Source organism: Sturnira hondurensis, unplaced genomic scaffold (genome assembly GCF_014824575.4).
Source record: "Sturnira hondurensis isolate 20B ecotype Veracruz unplaced genomic scaffold, ASM1482457v3 Scaffold0016663, whole genome shotgun sequence".
Classification (NCBI taxonomy): domain Eukaryota; kingdom Metazoa; phylum Chordata; class Mammalia; order Chiroptera; family Phyllostomidae; genus Sturnira; species Sturnira hondurensis.
In genome coordinates this window covers 11,829,559-11,844,259 of record NW_028089294.1, presented here as the reverse complement: position 1 = coordinate 11,844,259, position 14,701 = coordinate 11,829,559, and the positions used below count along the sequence as shown (strand labels likewise).

Genomic DNA, 14,701 nt, shown 5'->3' with positions numbered 1-14,701 from the left:
TTAACCACCAAACATAAATATAAATATGTTTTGGTCTATGTTTAACATTCCACGATCACCAGAAAACTGTATGTTATAATTTAAATGCCAAATTTTCAAGACATTAGATCAAATGACTTAAATCATTTTCTGAGAATCTAGGTAGAATGTAAAACAAATTCATTTTTCTCTCCACACTACCCTTAAATATAGCGGTGCACTAGGGTTTGTTTACTCTCAAATGCAGCAGTGAGGTAAAGGACGACACCACCCAGAAGAGCAGTAGTCAGGTGCCCACTGACGTTCTACATGGATCTATGCTGTGGCTGCACATGGTGCCAACCTAGGAGAAGGGCTGAGACCCTGAAAAACTGTATCACGAGAAACCATTATTTAAATCATAGACTGATTTAAAGTGATGCATAAGAGCCTTAAGAGTGAAGAGGGAAGGGGCAAATGCTTCATGAATTTTTAGTTTCTAAAACATTATTACCAGTTCAAATTTATAATACTAAAGAAAAAATAGCCCTTTTTTCAATATGATACACCTTAATTTTTAAGATCAACTATTACTAAACTTCAGAATTCCCAAGAAACTCTTTTAAGCATCTACCTAGCCCTCAGATATGAGTGGAACTTGGTAAGTATATCTTTCCCCATACTGAGGAGGTATGGGGAAGCAGCAGAGCTACCTCAGTCACACCTCAGTACTCATCGGTTTGGAACTTGCCAAACCCTGTACTAGTCACATTTCCACAAGAAGAAAATGTTTCAGCACTTGGCACTTGCTCGGGACTCATCTCACTCGCTAGAACTTGAGTAAGTCATGACGCCACTGCACCAGAGAGAACACTTCATCATTTGGTAATCGGTACTCATGGGTTTTGACACTCATCACAAGCTCCGGAACAAATTAATGAGTACCAAGGTACCACTATTAATATACTTATAACCACAAAAAATAACATCTCCCAAAGGCAGCCAACTGACTTTGTCATTAAAGACCCCTGAGAACCTTGGAGGAAGCATGGGAGATTAGCACAGCTACCCGAACACCCGAAACAAGAGCTTTCACCTCAGCACTACGGATATTTGGGGAGACCAATTCCTCAATGTAGGGGCGTTCCTGTGCATCATTATAGGGTGTTCACTGAGCAGCATCCCTGGAATACATTCACTAGGCGCCAGCAGCATCCCCACCGCCCACCCACCAAGCTGTGATCATCAAATGTCTTGAGGCATTTCCAAATGCCCCCTACAGGACAATCCACCCCGACTGAGAAATTAGTGCCTTAAATAAAAATACCATTAGGGAGGATGGTTCTTTTGCACTGAAATTTCAAGGCCACTCATAGCACAACATAACAGAAGAAAATACCAGCCTAAATAGCTCAGACAAATGTTTCATTAACTCTAGCAATGAATGGGTAAGAGGTGAAAGGCCCGGATTCCCTAGATCTCATTGAGGATGTTTTTCAGGCCACTCCAGCACTCCACCTTAAAATGTATGGTCTTGTGCCTTATGCTTTCTTTATAATCAACGCAATCTAAAGGATGACTAGGTAGTGGCATCCTTAAACCAATGAACACACGAGTTAAAGATACCTCATACAATGAACAGTACTCAGAAATACTCTAGAGGAGTAAACGAGCAAATTTTGTCCAAAGAATTAAAACATCAAAATGTACCGAAAAAAGCTGTGATAAATATCTCACTTTCCTTATTATCTACTCACTGTGAAGCTTCCATACTCTTTTAACTCACAATAACAATAAAAATCACTCAGGAGTCCCTGGCCTTATGAACCACTCCCGATGAAAACCCCATTCGCTAACTGCCAACATGTTACAGTCTGTGGAAGGTAGCTTTACACTGACGGCAATCATGGGCAAAAATTAAGCATCGAAGGAATAAAAAAAAGACTAATTACAAAAAGAAAAATGTAGAAAAGGACTGCCACTGCACAGGGTGCTCTTCTGTGTTCCAGAGAAGAAAATTTGTTTTATCCACCAAAAAATCTACTTCGGGCATCCACCACACAGCTCAACCTGGAAATGGGGTTAAAAGATTTTAACTCCCACTAATGTAAGTGCCTAAGCAAGGATGCCCTCACGGTGTGAATCCAATTATACCAGTCGCCTTTGGAAATGTCTCCATAATCCACTATTATAATCTGATCCTTTTTAAAACCAAGAGGCTTTTTATTCACTTTTAAACATTGCTGCTAAAAGTAAAACTTTCCAAGAAAAGTGACAGAGAACTGAAAAACAGCTTAGAATGAAAAGATACCTTTAACCACAGTATATAATAGCTACCATGATATGTTAAAATCTAGAACTTACCCCAATGGCAGAAATCAGAAGAAACCACAAAGAGATTACTAGGATCCGCTAGATATTTACTGAAGAGTTTTCCGAATTCCTGTTCTTTTGACTCACTCAGAGCTCCAACCAGTACAGGAATAATGGTAAACTCATCCTTATGGCTTAAAGAAAACAGAAACAAAAGTCACTTAAGAAGTATAAGAATAAAAATAGTTTCCAATTTGCACTAAAAAGTGGAACATTTGTTAATACTGGCAAAGGTAATATACATAATATTGTTGAATTCTTAAAACGTATACATTAAATGTTTAAGGAAGACCATTTAAAATGAGAGGTACGAGAGGTACAGAATACTCAAAATATTCATTTAAATTACAGAAATGTACGATACTTCCTTAGATAAACAAAGCTATTTTACTACCAAGCAGAGTAAGATCATCAGACCATCACCAAGTCAAGTTTTCTCAACTACCCACCAAAGATAGAATCACCTGCCAGTCCTTCTGCAATTTTAAAAGAACATTAAACTCTTCCTCACCTATTTTAATCCCATCCTATTACTAATATCACCATTTCTGGCACTTGTTCTATAAACCTGCCAAGTGAGACCTACAACACTTAATATTGGCTCCCATAAAATTTGCCAACTACACTTCCACTTGTACTAATAAACAGATACAGAAGAGTCTGAAAACACAACTCAAATTTTACTGGCGTCTAGGGTGAACATACAATTCAAGGAAGTAGGTATTATTTTCTAGCAGCAAGAAAAAGACACCATGGCCTCCCACAATGTTTACAGCATATCCACAAGTCCCTTTTTCACTCTACAGATTGACAGATTTATGGAAAAGGAACAGCGCAGATTAATAAAGAAGAATTATGATGGGCTATAGAAATAGACGTTTATCCAAATCCTTTTAAAGTGTTCATTATAGTGAAATTTTACTTACATATATTCAGTATTATTTATATTCTAAATGACCCCAGATTTGTAATTTTAGAAGCATTTGTAATTTTAGAAGCATGAAATCATGTTTGTCTAACTTGTTCTGAACAGGACTTAAGGAAGGGAAAATAATCACCATTATAATAAATTCTTTTTAATATGACAACCTGACACTGATGTAGGACAAGCAGAATTTATAAAAGGGTTCTTTAAAGTACTAAGTTTAAGTAGTACCAAAATAAATGTTAGCCCAGCTTCATAAAGCTAAATTCAGGGCACCCAAGCGCCTCCCCCATTTAAGCCCCCTTACCCTTGTCAATTGCGAAATAAACAGATCATACAGATCTCCAGTCCCTCTGCAATGCAGGGGCTTCTTGGGCAGAATCTGCATCTATGGAGTAAGAAAAAAAGAGGAAGCTGGCAGAGGAAGCTGCCTTGGGATAGTGCTTTCTCTGACTCTTACCAATTTGCTTAACAACTGCATGAGTGAATAGGGGCTCTTCAACAAATTAAGAGCGATTATCATTTCATAAAAGAGAATCTGAGCTCTAGCAAAAGTTCAAGAAGACTGTTATGACCTTTTCTAGCTTCAAATACCACCTACATAAATAAATACACCAAGATCATCAAAGAGTTTGCAAATAATTACGACATGGCAGCAAAGCAGTTTTATAGAGTATAAAAAACAAGAACTCAGAAGAAATGGGTTCAAGGGCTATCTCCATCACATACTAATGTTGAGAGTATGGCTAAATCACCAACCTAACAATTTCCTGATCTGTAAAATGATCATAATTATAGTATCTATTTCATAAAACTGTTACAAAATGAGGAATGCTACAGAAGTACTTTGTCAATAATAGTTGGCCACTCTGTAGAAACACGTCTTCCTTCCACAAGAGTCACCAAACTGTTCAGTTAACCTGTTTGAGTTTGCAAACTGATCTATACAGAGATAAAAGTCTCATACTAAGAACTCTAAGCTTTGATTCAAGATTCATCCATCCACCTTTGTCATTCTCCTTTTCAAACAATTACTTACTGTTTTTCATCCCCACAAAGCATGAACTAGAAAAAGGAGCATTAGGCTTTGACATGTAATAATCCTAGGTTTTAGAATCAGTTTTTAAAGTTGGACTTCCCTAGTGAAGGAATATGGAAAACTGAATAAACTGTCAAAGACAACCATTTCGTGCTCTAAAAATCAACTAAAAACAAAAAAAATCAGAGTTTATTCATGAAAAATGACTGATTTCTTAGGAAGAACAGTGAAAGCCCAGCACCTTAGGAGCTGTCTCCATCCCCGTGTTCTACTGCACCGACATGGCAGTCCCAGCAAGGTGAGGTTGCCTGTGAACACCAGTACGGCACTGCCGCATGGGGCTGACTTTGATTTAAAGCAAAGAGCAGAAAACCCACAGCCAGCAGGAAACAGAAAGGCATGCAGCTCTTGCAGCCTGAGGTTACTGTACCAGTTGAGGCAAGCCACAACTCGGAGGTCTACCTAGAAATGTAACCAGGAGACCCTGGAAAGGAGAGAGTCATAGAGCACTTGAAAAAGCCACGCATTCTGAAGAGACGATTGATACCCTCCACACAACCCTGGCTACGAGGCACACCAAAGCTCCCCAAGAGTGCCAGTTAGTTAGAAGGGTGGGAGCACGTTCAAGGAAAAGTAGAGACCTGAGAGAGACTAAGCTCTCACACATCCCTGACTGATGTGAAATCTGCATGCATGTAATGGACATGACAACTAGAGAAGACCCAACAGAAAGTAAAGGAGGCAAACTTGAACACAGCCTGAACTTTGAGTGTGTGACCCCAAACCTACACAATCTACAGCAGATGGTTAGAGTTAGAGTTAAGGCTTACAGGCTCCAGGTATTGAAGCACAACTGCCAATGAATCCTTAGCTAAGCACTACGCATCAGACACAGGGGCACACTCTAGGAAGCCAAGGTAAAAAATATAAGTTAAGAATTCTTTGAAAACTGAGGATGTACATCAGTAGCTACATACTGTGGTAGAGGGGTTCTGCAGTAAGAATCCATGAAAATTACTTTTTTAAAAAAATGAGGAAATGAAAGAAACTTCCAACACCACCACCTCCTACAGAAAAAAATTAACGGAACCAAAATCAAGTTGCTATAATATACTAAGTAAAAATTCTACCTTTTTATATTTTATTGATTATGCCATTATAGTTGTCCCAATTCTTCGCCCTCTGCCCCCTTCCACCCACTCCCTCCCAGCAATCATGTCCATGGAACATGCATGTAAGTTCTTTAGCAACTCCATCTCCTATACTGTTATAAACATCCTCCTGCCTATTCTGTTAATACCAACACATACTTCTTAATCCCTTCATCTTTTCCCTCTTTCCCCCAAAACCCCCTCCCACCTGGCAACCATCCGAATGTTCTCCATATCTGATTCTGCTTGTTTGCTTAGTTTGTTGCTTAGATTCAATTGGTGACAGATAATGTATTTATTGCCATTTTATTGTTCATAGTTCTGACCTTTTTCTTAATAAGTCCCTTGAACATTTCATGTAATAATGGTTTGGTGATGATGAATTCCTTCAGCTTTACCTTGGGAAGCACTTTATCTGCCTTTCAATTCTAAATGATAGCTTTGCTGGACAGAGTCATCTTAGCTGTAGGTTCTTGCTTTTCATCACTTTGAGTATTTCTTGCCAATCCCTTCTAGCCTGCAAAGTTTCTTTTGAGAAATCAACTGACAGTTTTATGGGAACTCCCCTATAGGTAACCACCTTTTTTTCTCTTGCTGCTTTTAAGATTCTCTCTTTATCTTTGACCTTTGTCATTTTAATTATGATGTGTCTTGGTGGATCCTCTTTGTGTTCATCTTGTTGCGGACTCTGTGCTTCCTGATTTTACATGTCTATTTCATTCACCAAATTAGAAAAGTTTTCTTTCCCTACTTTTTCAAATAGGTTTCCAATTTCTTTCTCTTTCTCTTCTCCTTCCGGCTCCCCTATGATGCAAATGTTGTACACTTGAAGTTGTCCCTGAGGCTCTTTCCTCTATCCTTGTTGTTTGAGGTTTTTTTACTCTTTTTTTTCTTCTTGCTGTTCTGATTGGATGTATTTTTCTTCCTTACGTTCCAAATTATTTATTTGATTCTCATTTTCATCCACTGTTGATTCTCTATAAATCATTCTTTTTTTAAATTAGTGTATCCTTCATTTCTAACTGTATCATTTTTATGCTGTTGAAGTATCCCCTGAATTCCTTGAGCACCATTATGACCAGTGTTTCGAACTCTGCACCTGATAGATTCTTTAACTCCGTGTTGTTTTGCTCTTTCTCTAGAGTTTTCCTCTATTCTTTCATTTGGGCCATATTTCTGTCACTGCATTTTGGCAGCCCCTCTGTGTTTGTTTCTAGGTTTTAGGTAGAGCTGCTTTGACTCCCTCTCTTGGTAGCATGGCCTAATGTCATAGGTGTCCAGGAGGGTCCAGCCTTCCCTATCACCCAAGCTGGATACTTCAGGTGCAGCCTCCATGTGGGCTGAGTATTCTCTCCTCTTGTAGCTGAGTCTTGATTGCTGTCAGCAGGTTAATAGGACAGACTTACCCAAACCAATAAGCTGGTAGGACTGGCCGTGAACTACCTCTACCTGTGGCTTGTGGAGGTGGCTGGATGGTAGTGCTCCAATGTGGTCTGTAACTGTTACTGAGTGCACAGGCTCTTGGGTTTCCTGGGTGGTACAGGCCAAGATCACCCACCACCTGTGCTCTGATGGGGCCACCTGGCATAAGCTATAAAACACAAGGTGGCAACCACAAGGCCCATAGGCCAAATCCCGCCCCCGACCTTGTTTTATGCAGCCCAATACCTTGTTTCTACCCAGCAACTGTGCCAAGCTCTCACTTAACTGTTAACTGTTAAGGAGTAGTTCCATTTACACAGTCCTAAAATTACATGCAGCACCATGAAGGTAACAGCGAGGCTGATATGGCCCCCAGCACAAATGAGTTTGACACCCCTCCTACAAAGCACTCTGCAGAAGGCTGCTGCTGGTGCTGGTTCTAGGCCTGGGAAATTTGAGAATTGAGGGTATAATAATTGAAATTAAGGAGTCACTAGATGGTCTGAAGAGCAGATTCAACATTACATAATGAATCAGAGATAATAAAGATAAAATAGATTATGCTGTCTGAAGAAGAGAAAAAAAGATTGAAGAAATGAACAGAGCATCGGGGACTTGTAAATAAAATGAAACATACCAGAATTCATACAATGAGAGTCCCAGAAAAGGAACAATATAGATATTAGAAGAAATAATGGCTGAAAAATTTCCAAACTTATCTAAAAACATTAATCTACAGATCCAAAAAACTTAACCCAAACTAGAGAGTGCAAAGAGATTCCCACTTAAATAGACCATAATGAAAATGATGAACACCAAAGACAAGGAGAAAATCTTGAATGTAGCCAAAGGAAAATGACTCATTACTTATAGGCTAGCATTTCAATGAATAATACTGGGATAACTGCACATCCATATGACAAAAGGTGAACTTAGAACTTCAACTCATACCATAGACACACAAAAACCTCAAACTGGACCACAGACATAACTATAAGAACTAAAATTATTACCCTCTAGAACAAGGGTTAGCAAATGTCTTGTGAAAGTGGCCATCAAGCATATATTTCAGGTTTCTGGAGCCATACAATATTCGTAGCCAACTAGACAACTGTCACCAAAAAAAGGAAACAGCCACAGACAATACAGGGTGGGACAAACGTAGGTTTACAGTTGTGAGTACACAAAACACAAAATGAGGTTCTATCACACATCTATCAAAACAGTTACAATGGAAAAGATTGGTATCAGGTGTTGGTCAGAATGTGGAGAAACCAAAACTGTCCTGCATTGGTTCCGAAATATAAAATGGTGCTGTCACTTTCTCAAACAGTTTGGCAGATTCTGAAAGACTTACAACATAGACTTATCATGACCTAGCAATTTCATTCCTAACTACTTATTCAAAAGAAATGAAAACACAGCTTCACATTAAGACTTGGTATAAAAATGTTTATAACATTATTTCTAAAAGCCAAAAATGGAAATGATCCAATGTCCCATCAACTGATGAATGGATAAACAAAATGTGGTATATTCATACAATGAAATCACGATTTTGAATAAAAAGGAATATACTAATACAACCCACAACATGGATAAACTTCAAAAACAGTATGCTAAGTAAAACAGGATAGATACAAATGACTACATCTTATATGATCCCATTTATATGACATTTCCAGAAAAGGTAAATCTCTAGAGAGAGACAGCAGGTAAAGTTGCCTGAAGATGAGCAAGAATTCACCCTCAAATGGATACAAGTTGTCTTTTTTGGGTGATGAAAATGTTCTAAAACTTGACTCTGAAAGTAGTTCCATAACTGTATAAATTTACTAGAAATCATTGAGTTTTACTCTTATGTGGGTAAATTGTATGGGGTATAAGTCATACTTCAATAAAACTGTTTTTTTAAAAAGAAGAAAATCTATCTTTATCTTTACCACTTGCAAGCCAGGCTACTGGGAGCAGGTTACTTACCACTATCCTAAGCCTCAATTTTGTCTTCAGTAAAAATAGAATTAGTAATGTTTACAACACCACTCTTACGAGTGCTTTAAAAATAGAGGAAAGTTTTAGCCCTTCTTTTTCTATCCTATACCTTACACCATGCAACAGAAAATTAATACATCTAAGATGTGTAACATACTAAAAAGAACTAATATCCCAGAACCAAAAGTGGAGCACTCTCTTTAAAAACAAACAGTATCACTGTATTACCAATGCTCCTAATGGCACAGAATATGAAAAGTCTAAATTCTAATGTAAAAGTTCTAATATAAAAATGTGAATTGTACAGTTAATATATAGTTAAATCTATAGTTAATATATTGCATATTTGGAAGTTGCTAATAGTAGACCTTTACCTTGCCTCATGACAAGGAAAAGATATAAATTCTAATTTATTTTAAGTGATAAGAGAATAATTGCCAGTGTTGTTACTTAATTAGCAGTACATAAGTAATTTAAACTTTAAAATTAATGATGTTTTAAAACAGATGAAGTACTACACACAGTTATTTGCTTAATGAACGTAAGAATTTTCTTCTCTCTACAAATACTTCCAATTTCCTAAAGATTTTAGGAGTCCAGAGCTTCTGAAGGTGAGAATTAAAAAATCATAACTAAGCCAGTAAGAAGGAAAATTATCCTTATCCTTAAAGGTGCTAAAACTGTTGCCACAATAATACCATTACATGATTTTGTTCTCCTCTTCTCTTTTACATAGAAAACAATCACAGAGGAAAAAAGACAACAGAACACATACAGACAAATAAATGCCTTGTACTACCTCTTGTTCATCCTTTTCATGGCAGGAATGGGGAAAACCCAGAAAATTGTACTTGAACAACAATAAAATTAAAGAGAAATGGAAAAAAAACCAAAATTGTCAATTTACTTTTAAAAAAACTCAGAAAAATATAAAGAAAATCCATGTTTGCTCTAAAATCTCAGTAAATAACAAAAAAACTTTAACTGTAGGACATGCAAAAATAGACACATAACCATGAGTGTCGAAGCCACAGAATGAGAACACATTTGAAGATGGCACTGGTCTTGTGGCTGTCATTTAAGCTCAACAGAGGCAGAATACTCAAGACTTTTTTCTACGTCCAGAGACGAGCTGTTCCACTGTGTTAAAGACTATCTTTACAAGAACAGATCTTACTTTTCCTGACCATCTGTAATACTTGAAGACCTTAACTGAGGCCTCCATCAGAAAGGGAAGACCTAGTAACAAACCTAAAGTATAGTAAGGGTTAGGATGGCACAGAGTAAATGAATCAGAAACTCCGAGCTGGAATGGCAATATGGCAGCCTGGAAGTGGGAAAGGAATGGGAATTCTGCAGGACAGTTAACAGCAGGTCTGTCGTGCAATCTTTAGGAGGACCTGTTTGTAAGACCATCGTCCTCGGCTGGTATGTGAGAACTGGCCCTTTATTATGTTCCTTATGATGATTAAGTCTGTTTTACCCCCTTGAGACACTGTACCAGCTTGCCCAGATTGCTTATAAAAATGTGGTTATGGCTAACATCTGCTTTCCTTCTGGGAGTATTTCCTTCCGTATTGTGACTAGTTATGCCAGCAGAAAAGTGCCTCCATAGCCAGTCCCCAATAAAAAACTGGGATTTTGAATCTTAAAAGCAAGGCCACCTGGCCAAAAACATTATACACATGTTACACTGCTGTATAATAGAACCTGGAGAAAAGCAGGTTCTATTCAGCCCACCCCTATGGAAGACAGGAATGTTGGAGGCCGGCACCTGGATTCCTCCAGAGTCTGCCTTAATGTGTCTTTTTCCTTTGTTGGTCTTGCTGTGTATTTTATCTTTTCTAATAAACCAGAATCGGGCATACAACTGTGGTCTAGTGAGTCTCCAAATGTTGTGAAACTCTCAAAACAGTTTTAAAGGCAAAGTAAAATAAAAGAATCATAACTGCAAGAATTTTAGGGAGTCCCAGAGAAACAATTTCTCTCCTCTTTGCCTCTTGATCAAATTTACTTTCAGACCACAGTCACAAACCTCCAGACTTTATGTAGAATACTCTCATGTGAGAAAGAACTGAAGAGATCTAGAAAATAGCAAGCAGAGCCAAAGGACGGAGGAAGGGAAGAGAAAGGGAATAAGGTAAGCCAGCTGCAACAACTAAAATGAACATTTAAGTTATTATATACTTTATACTATTTGATCAGTTAAGTGCATCTTATGAGACTCTCAAAATTAATCCCAAACGGTGTATCTTTCTGAATTTCCATTTGAGTAGAAACACTGATAAAAATTTTTTAAGGGCAAGCATATCAGGTACTAGAGAGCCATACTAAACTCTACCATTTGAAGCTCAACCATTTGAACTATATATACATATATATCTACCTATCTATCTATCTGTACAGATAGATAGATAGGGTATATCTATCTATCTATCTATCTATCTATCTATCTATACATATATAGATAGACAGATAGATAAACAGATATTTTTAAAACCCTATCATGAATTGGCCAAGTTAACTAGAGAAATTCCAGTATTTTGTTAGAAATAAGTCAAAATTTCCATGTCCTATGTTCTCTTAAATGTGTATTTATCACTAGCTTTACACCTTCTCTGATAATGGGACACTATCAGGCCTTAAAGTTTTAAATTTTCTTCAGATCATCTTACTCCCCTACATAAAACATTTACCAAGTTTTCTTGGTTCTGACCTTCAAATGTCTTCCACAGTCTGCTCACTTTGCTACCCTATTCACCTCTACTTTAGTTCAAAGCCACCGTGGTTTCTTTACTAAACTATTTCTATCAATCTCTTGTAACTCTAGTCCATCCTTCATAGTACCACCACACCATTAAGGAATAATATTCTTACAGGCAAGGTCAAATCATCTCCCTCCCGCCTTTGCTAAGGAACTTTAACTTTGTCTGTAACAATCCTGGAATAAAATACAAATATCTTAAAATGATATTCAATGCCCTCCATAATCTGTTTCCAACTTACTCTATGTCTCTCTCTACCGGTCACTTACTCAAATGCCACCAATCCCACACTGGTATCACATATGTGTGAGAAGTCAGATAAGGTATAACATAACAAGAAGAGTCAGAACTAATATCCAACTAAAAATATTCATACATGTTGAAAAAACTTTTTCTAACTGTGCAGGTCAAACAAGAAACATCTATAGACAGACCTCGGTTACTATGTAAGACTTTTTTAACTTCCACAAAGGTTCTATTTCTTTCTCCTTTAAGAAAACATTTTTTCATACTCTTCACAAAGTGTCCCCCCTAATATTTTTAGTACCCATCTGACACCAAACATAGTTATTACAGTATTATTGACTATATTTCCTATGCTGTATTTTACATCCCTGTGACTATTTTGTAACTATCAATGTGTACTTCTTAATTCCTTCAACACTTTCACCCAGTCCCCCAACCCCCACCCCTCGGGAAAACACTAGGTCCGTTCTCTCCGCACCTGTGAGTCTGTTTCTGTTGTTTGTTTACACTGTTTTTTAGATTCCACATATAAGTGAAATCATATGGTATATCTTTGAATGACTTGTTTCACTTAGCATAATACTCTCTGGATCCATCCATGCTGTTGCAAATAGTAAGATTTCATTCTCTTTTATGGCTGAGTAATATTCCATTGTGTGTACATACTACTACTATTTTCTCCACTTGTCTACTGATGGGCAATTGGGTTGGTTCCATATCTTGGTTATTGAAAATAATGATACAGTGAACATAGGAGTACATTTATTCTTTCAAATTAGTGTTTTGGGTTTCTTCAGATATATTCCCAAGAGTGGACTCACTGATTCATAGGCAGTTCCATATTTCATTTTGAAAAACCTCATACTGTTTTCCACAGTGGCTGTACCAATCTGCATTCCCAACAACAGTGCACAAGGGTTCCCTTTTCTCCACTTCCTATCCAACATTTGTTTGCCCACAAGGTTCTTAAAATAAGCCTTGGGCTTTCGTATTCCTGTATTTTGTGTTTCCAACACTCCCTTCCCCACAAAAACCTTCTGTACCATTCTGTGAGCCATCATCAAAGTCCATGCCATCCCCTCCATTAAGCTTTTTCTGCGTTTCCCTAATTCAGCTATTACCTCTTTGTTCCCATGATTCCTTTTTCTGCTCCCATAAGCTCTTCAATTGCACTTATTACATTTTGAATTATATCACATTTATTTATATACATCTCTTAATTCTCCTACAAGGCTATCTGCTGAGGAAACACACAATGTGTGCTTATTTTTTGTATTCCCCATCAGTCCTTGCTCAAAGATTGGTACAATTAGGAAGGTAATTCAGATGAACCAAAAGCTTAAAATTTTTAGAGTAAATGTCATCTTAAAAACAATCAAATTTTTTACATAAATTAAGTAGTAAATTTTAAGGAGGAAAAAATTACTATTTGGGAACCAGAATGAGTTTTGTGTACTAGCCAACTTAATTACTCCCATACATAAAATACATTCTTGTTAATTTGTGATTAAAAGAAAGATCAGAGACTTCTGGCCAAGAAGGAGGGGTACATAGATATACTTTGCCTCCTCACACAACCAAAAGAAGGTCAACAACAAATTCAACAACAAAAAACAACCGGAACTGACAGAAAACCAAACTGTATGGAAGTCCAATAACCAATAAGTTAAAGAAGAAACATTCACCCAGACTGGTAAGAAGGGGAGAGGCAAGTCAGCAGCTGGACGACCAGGTGGGCAAAGCACTGGCTAGTGACCCCCAGGCAAGCAAGGCAGCAGCTGGTGGACCAGGTAGTCCCACCTTCATGTGCATATAAACTGGGAGGAACAACTGGGGAGCAAGACAGATTGCACAACCCAGGGTTCCAGCATGGGAAAAGAAAACCCCAAAGCTGCTGGCTATAAAAACCTGTGGGCACTGTGATCCCTGGAGAAACTTCCAGCCTCACAGGAGAGTTTGTTGGACAAACCCACGGGGTCCTAAAAAAACACAAACCCACCCACCCAGGAATCAGCACCAGAAGGGCCCAATTCCATTGTGGGTAGCAGAGGAAGTGACTGAAAGCCAGCCGAGAGCTGAGCAAGTGGTATTGTCCCCTCTGATTCCTCCCCCCCCCACACACAGCACAACAAGGCAATGTGGGCTTCCCCACCATGGCAAATACCCAAGGCTCTGCCCCTTACAACATAACAGGTACACAGAGACAAGAAAATGTGACCCAAATGAAATGACCCAACATTAAAGATAAGAAGATAATCTTAAAATCAGCAAGACAAAAGTAGACTGTTCCTATAAGACTCACAGTTCCTATAAGATGCTCACAGAACTGGTTGAATCTGGTCGCAAATTAGATTAAAAAAATGAAGGCTACTCTAAGTGAAAAAAAGAAAAATGTACACGGAACCAATAGTGATAGCAAGGAAACTGGGACTCAAATCAACCGTGAGGACCAGAAGAAAGAAAGAAACATCCAACCAGAAAAGAAGAAACAAGAATTCAAAAAAATGAGGAGAGGCTTAGGAACCTCCAGGACATCTTTAAACATTCCAACATCCAAATTATAGGGGTACCAGAAGGGGAAGAGGAAGAGCCACGAGTGGAAAACTTATTTGAACAAATAATAAAGAAGAATTCCCCCAGTCTGGCAAAGGAAATAGACTTCCAGGAAATTCAGGAAGCTCAAAGAGTCCCAAAGAAGTTGGACCCAAGAAGGAACACACCAAAGCACATCATAATTACATTAGCCAAGATTAAAATGAAGGAGAGACTCCTAGAAGCAGCAAGAGATAAGGGGACAGTCACCTACAAAGGACTGCCCATCAGACTGTCA

General features: G+C 38.0%; 1 protein-coding gene across 2 annotated transcripts in view; it reads right to left on the bottom strand.

Annotated features, from left to right (window-relative positions):
• MEMO1 (mediator of cell motility 1) overlaps nt 1-14,701 on the bottom strand; it is a 110,817-nt gene that overhangs the window by 18,330 nt on the left and 77,786 nt on the right. Inside the window, exon 6 of one of the 2 annotated variants that reach the window (XM_037066635.1) lies at nt 2,323-2,465. The exons of the other annotated variant lie outside the window; for it this stretch is intronic. Within the exon in view, the coding sequence (XP_036922530.1) occupies nt 2,323-2,465 (143 nt within the window). The remainder of the gene's footprint in view (nt 1-2,322; nt 2,466-14,701) is intronic. 2 annotated transcript variants of the gene reach the window in all.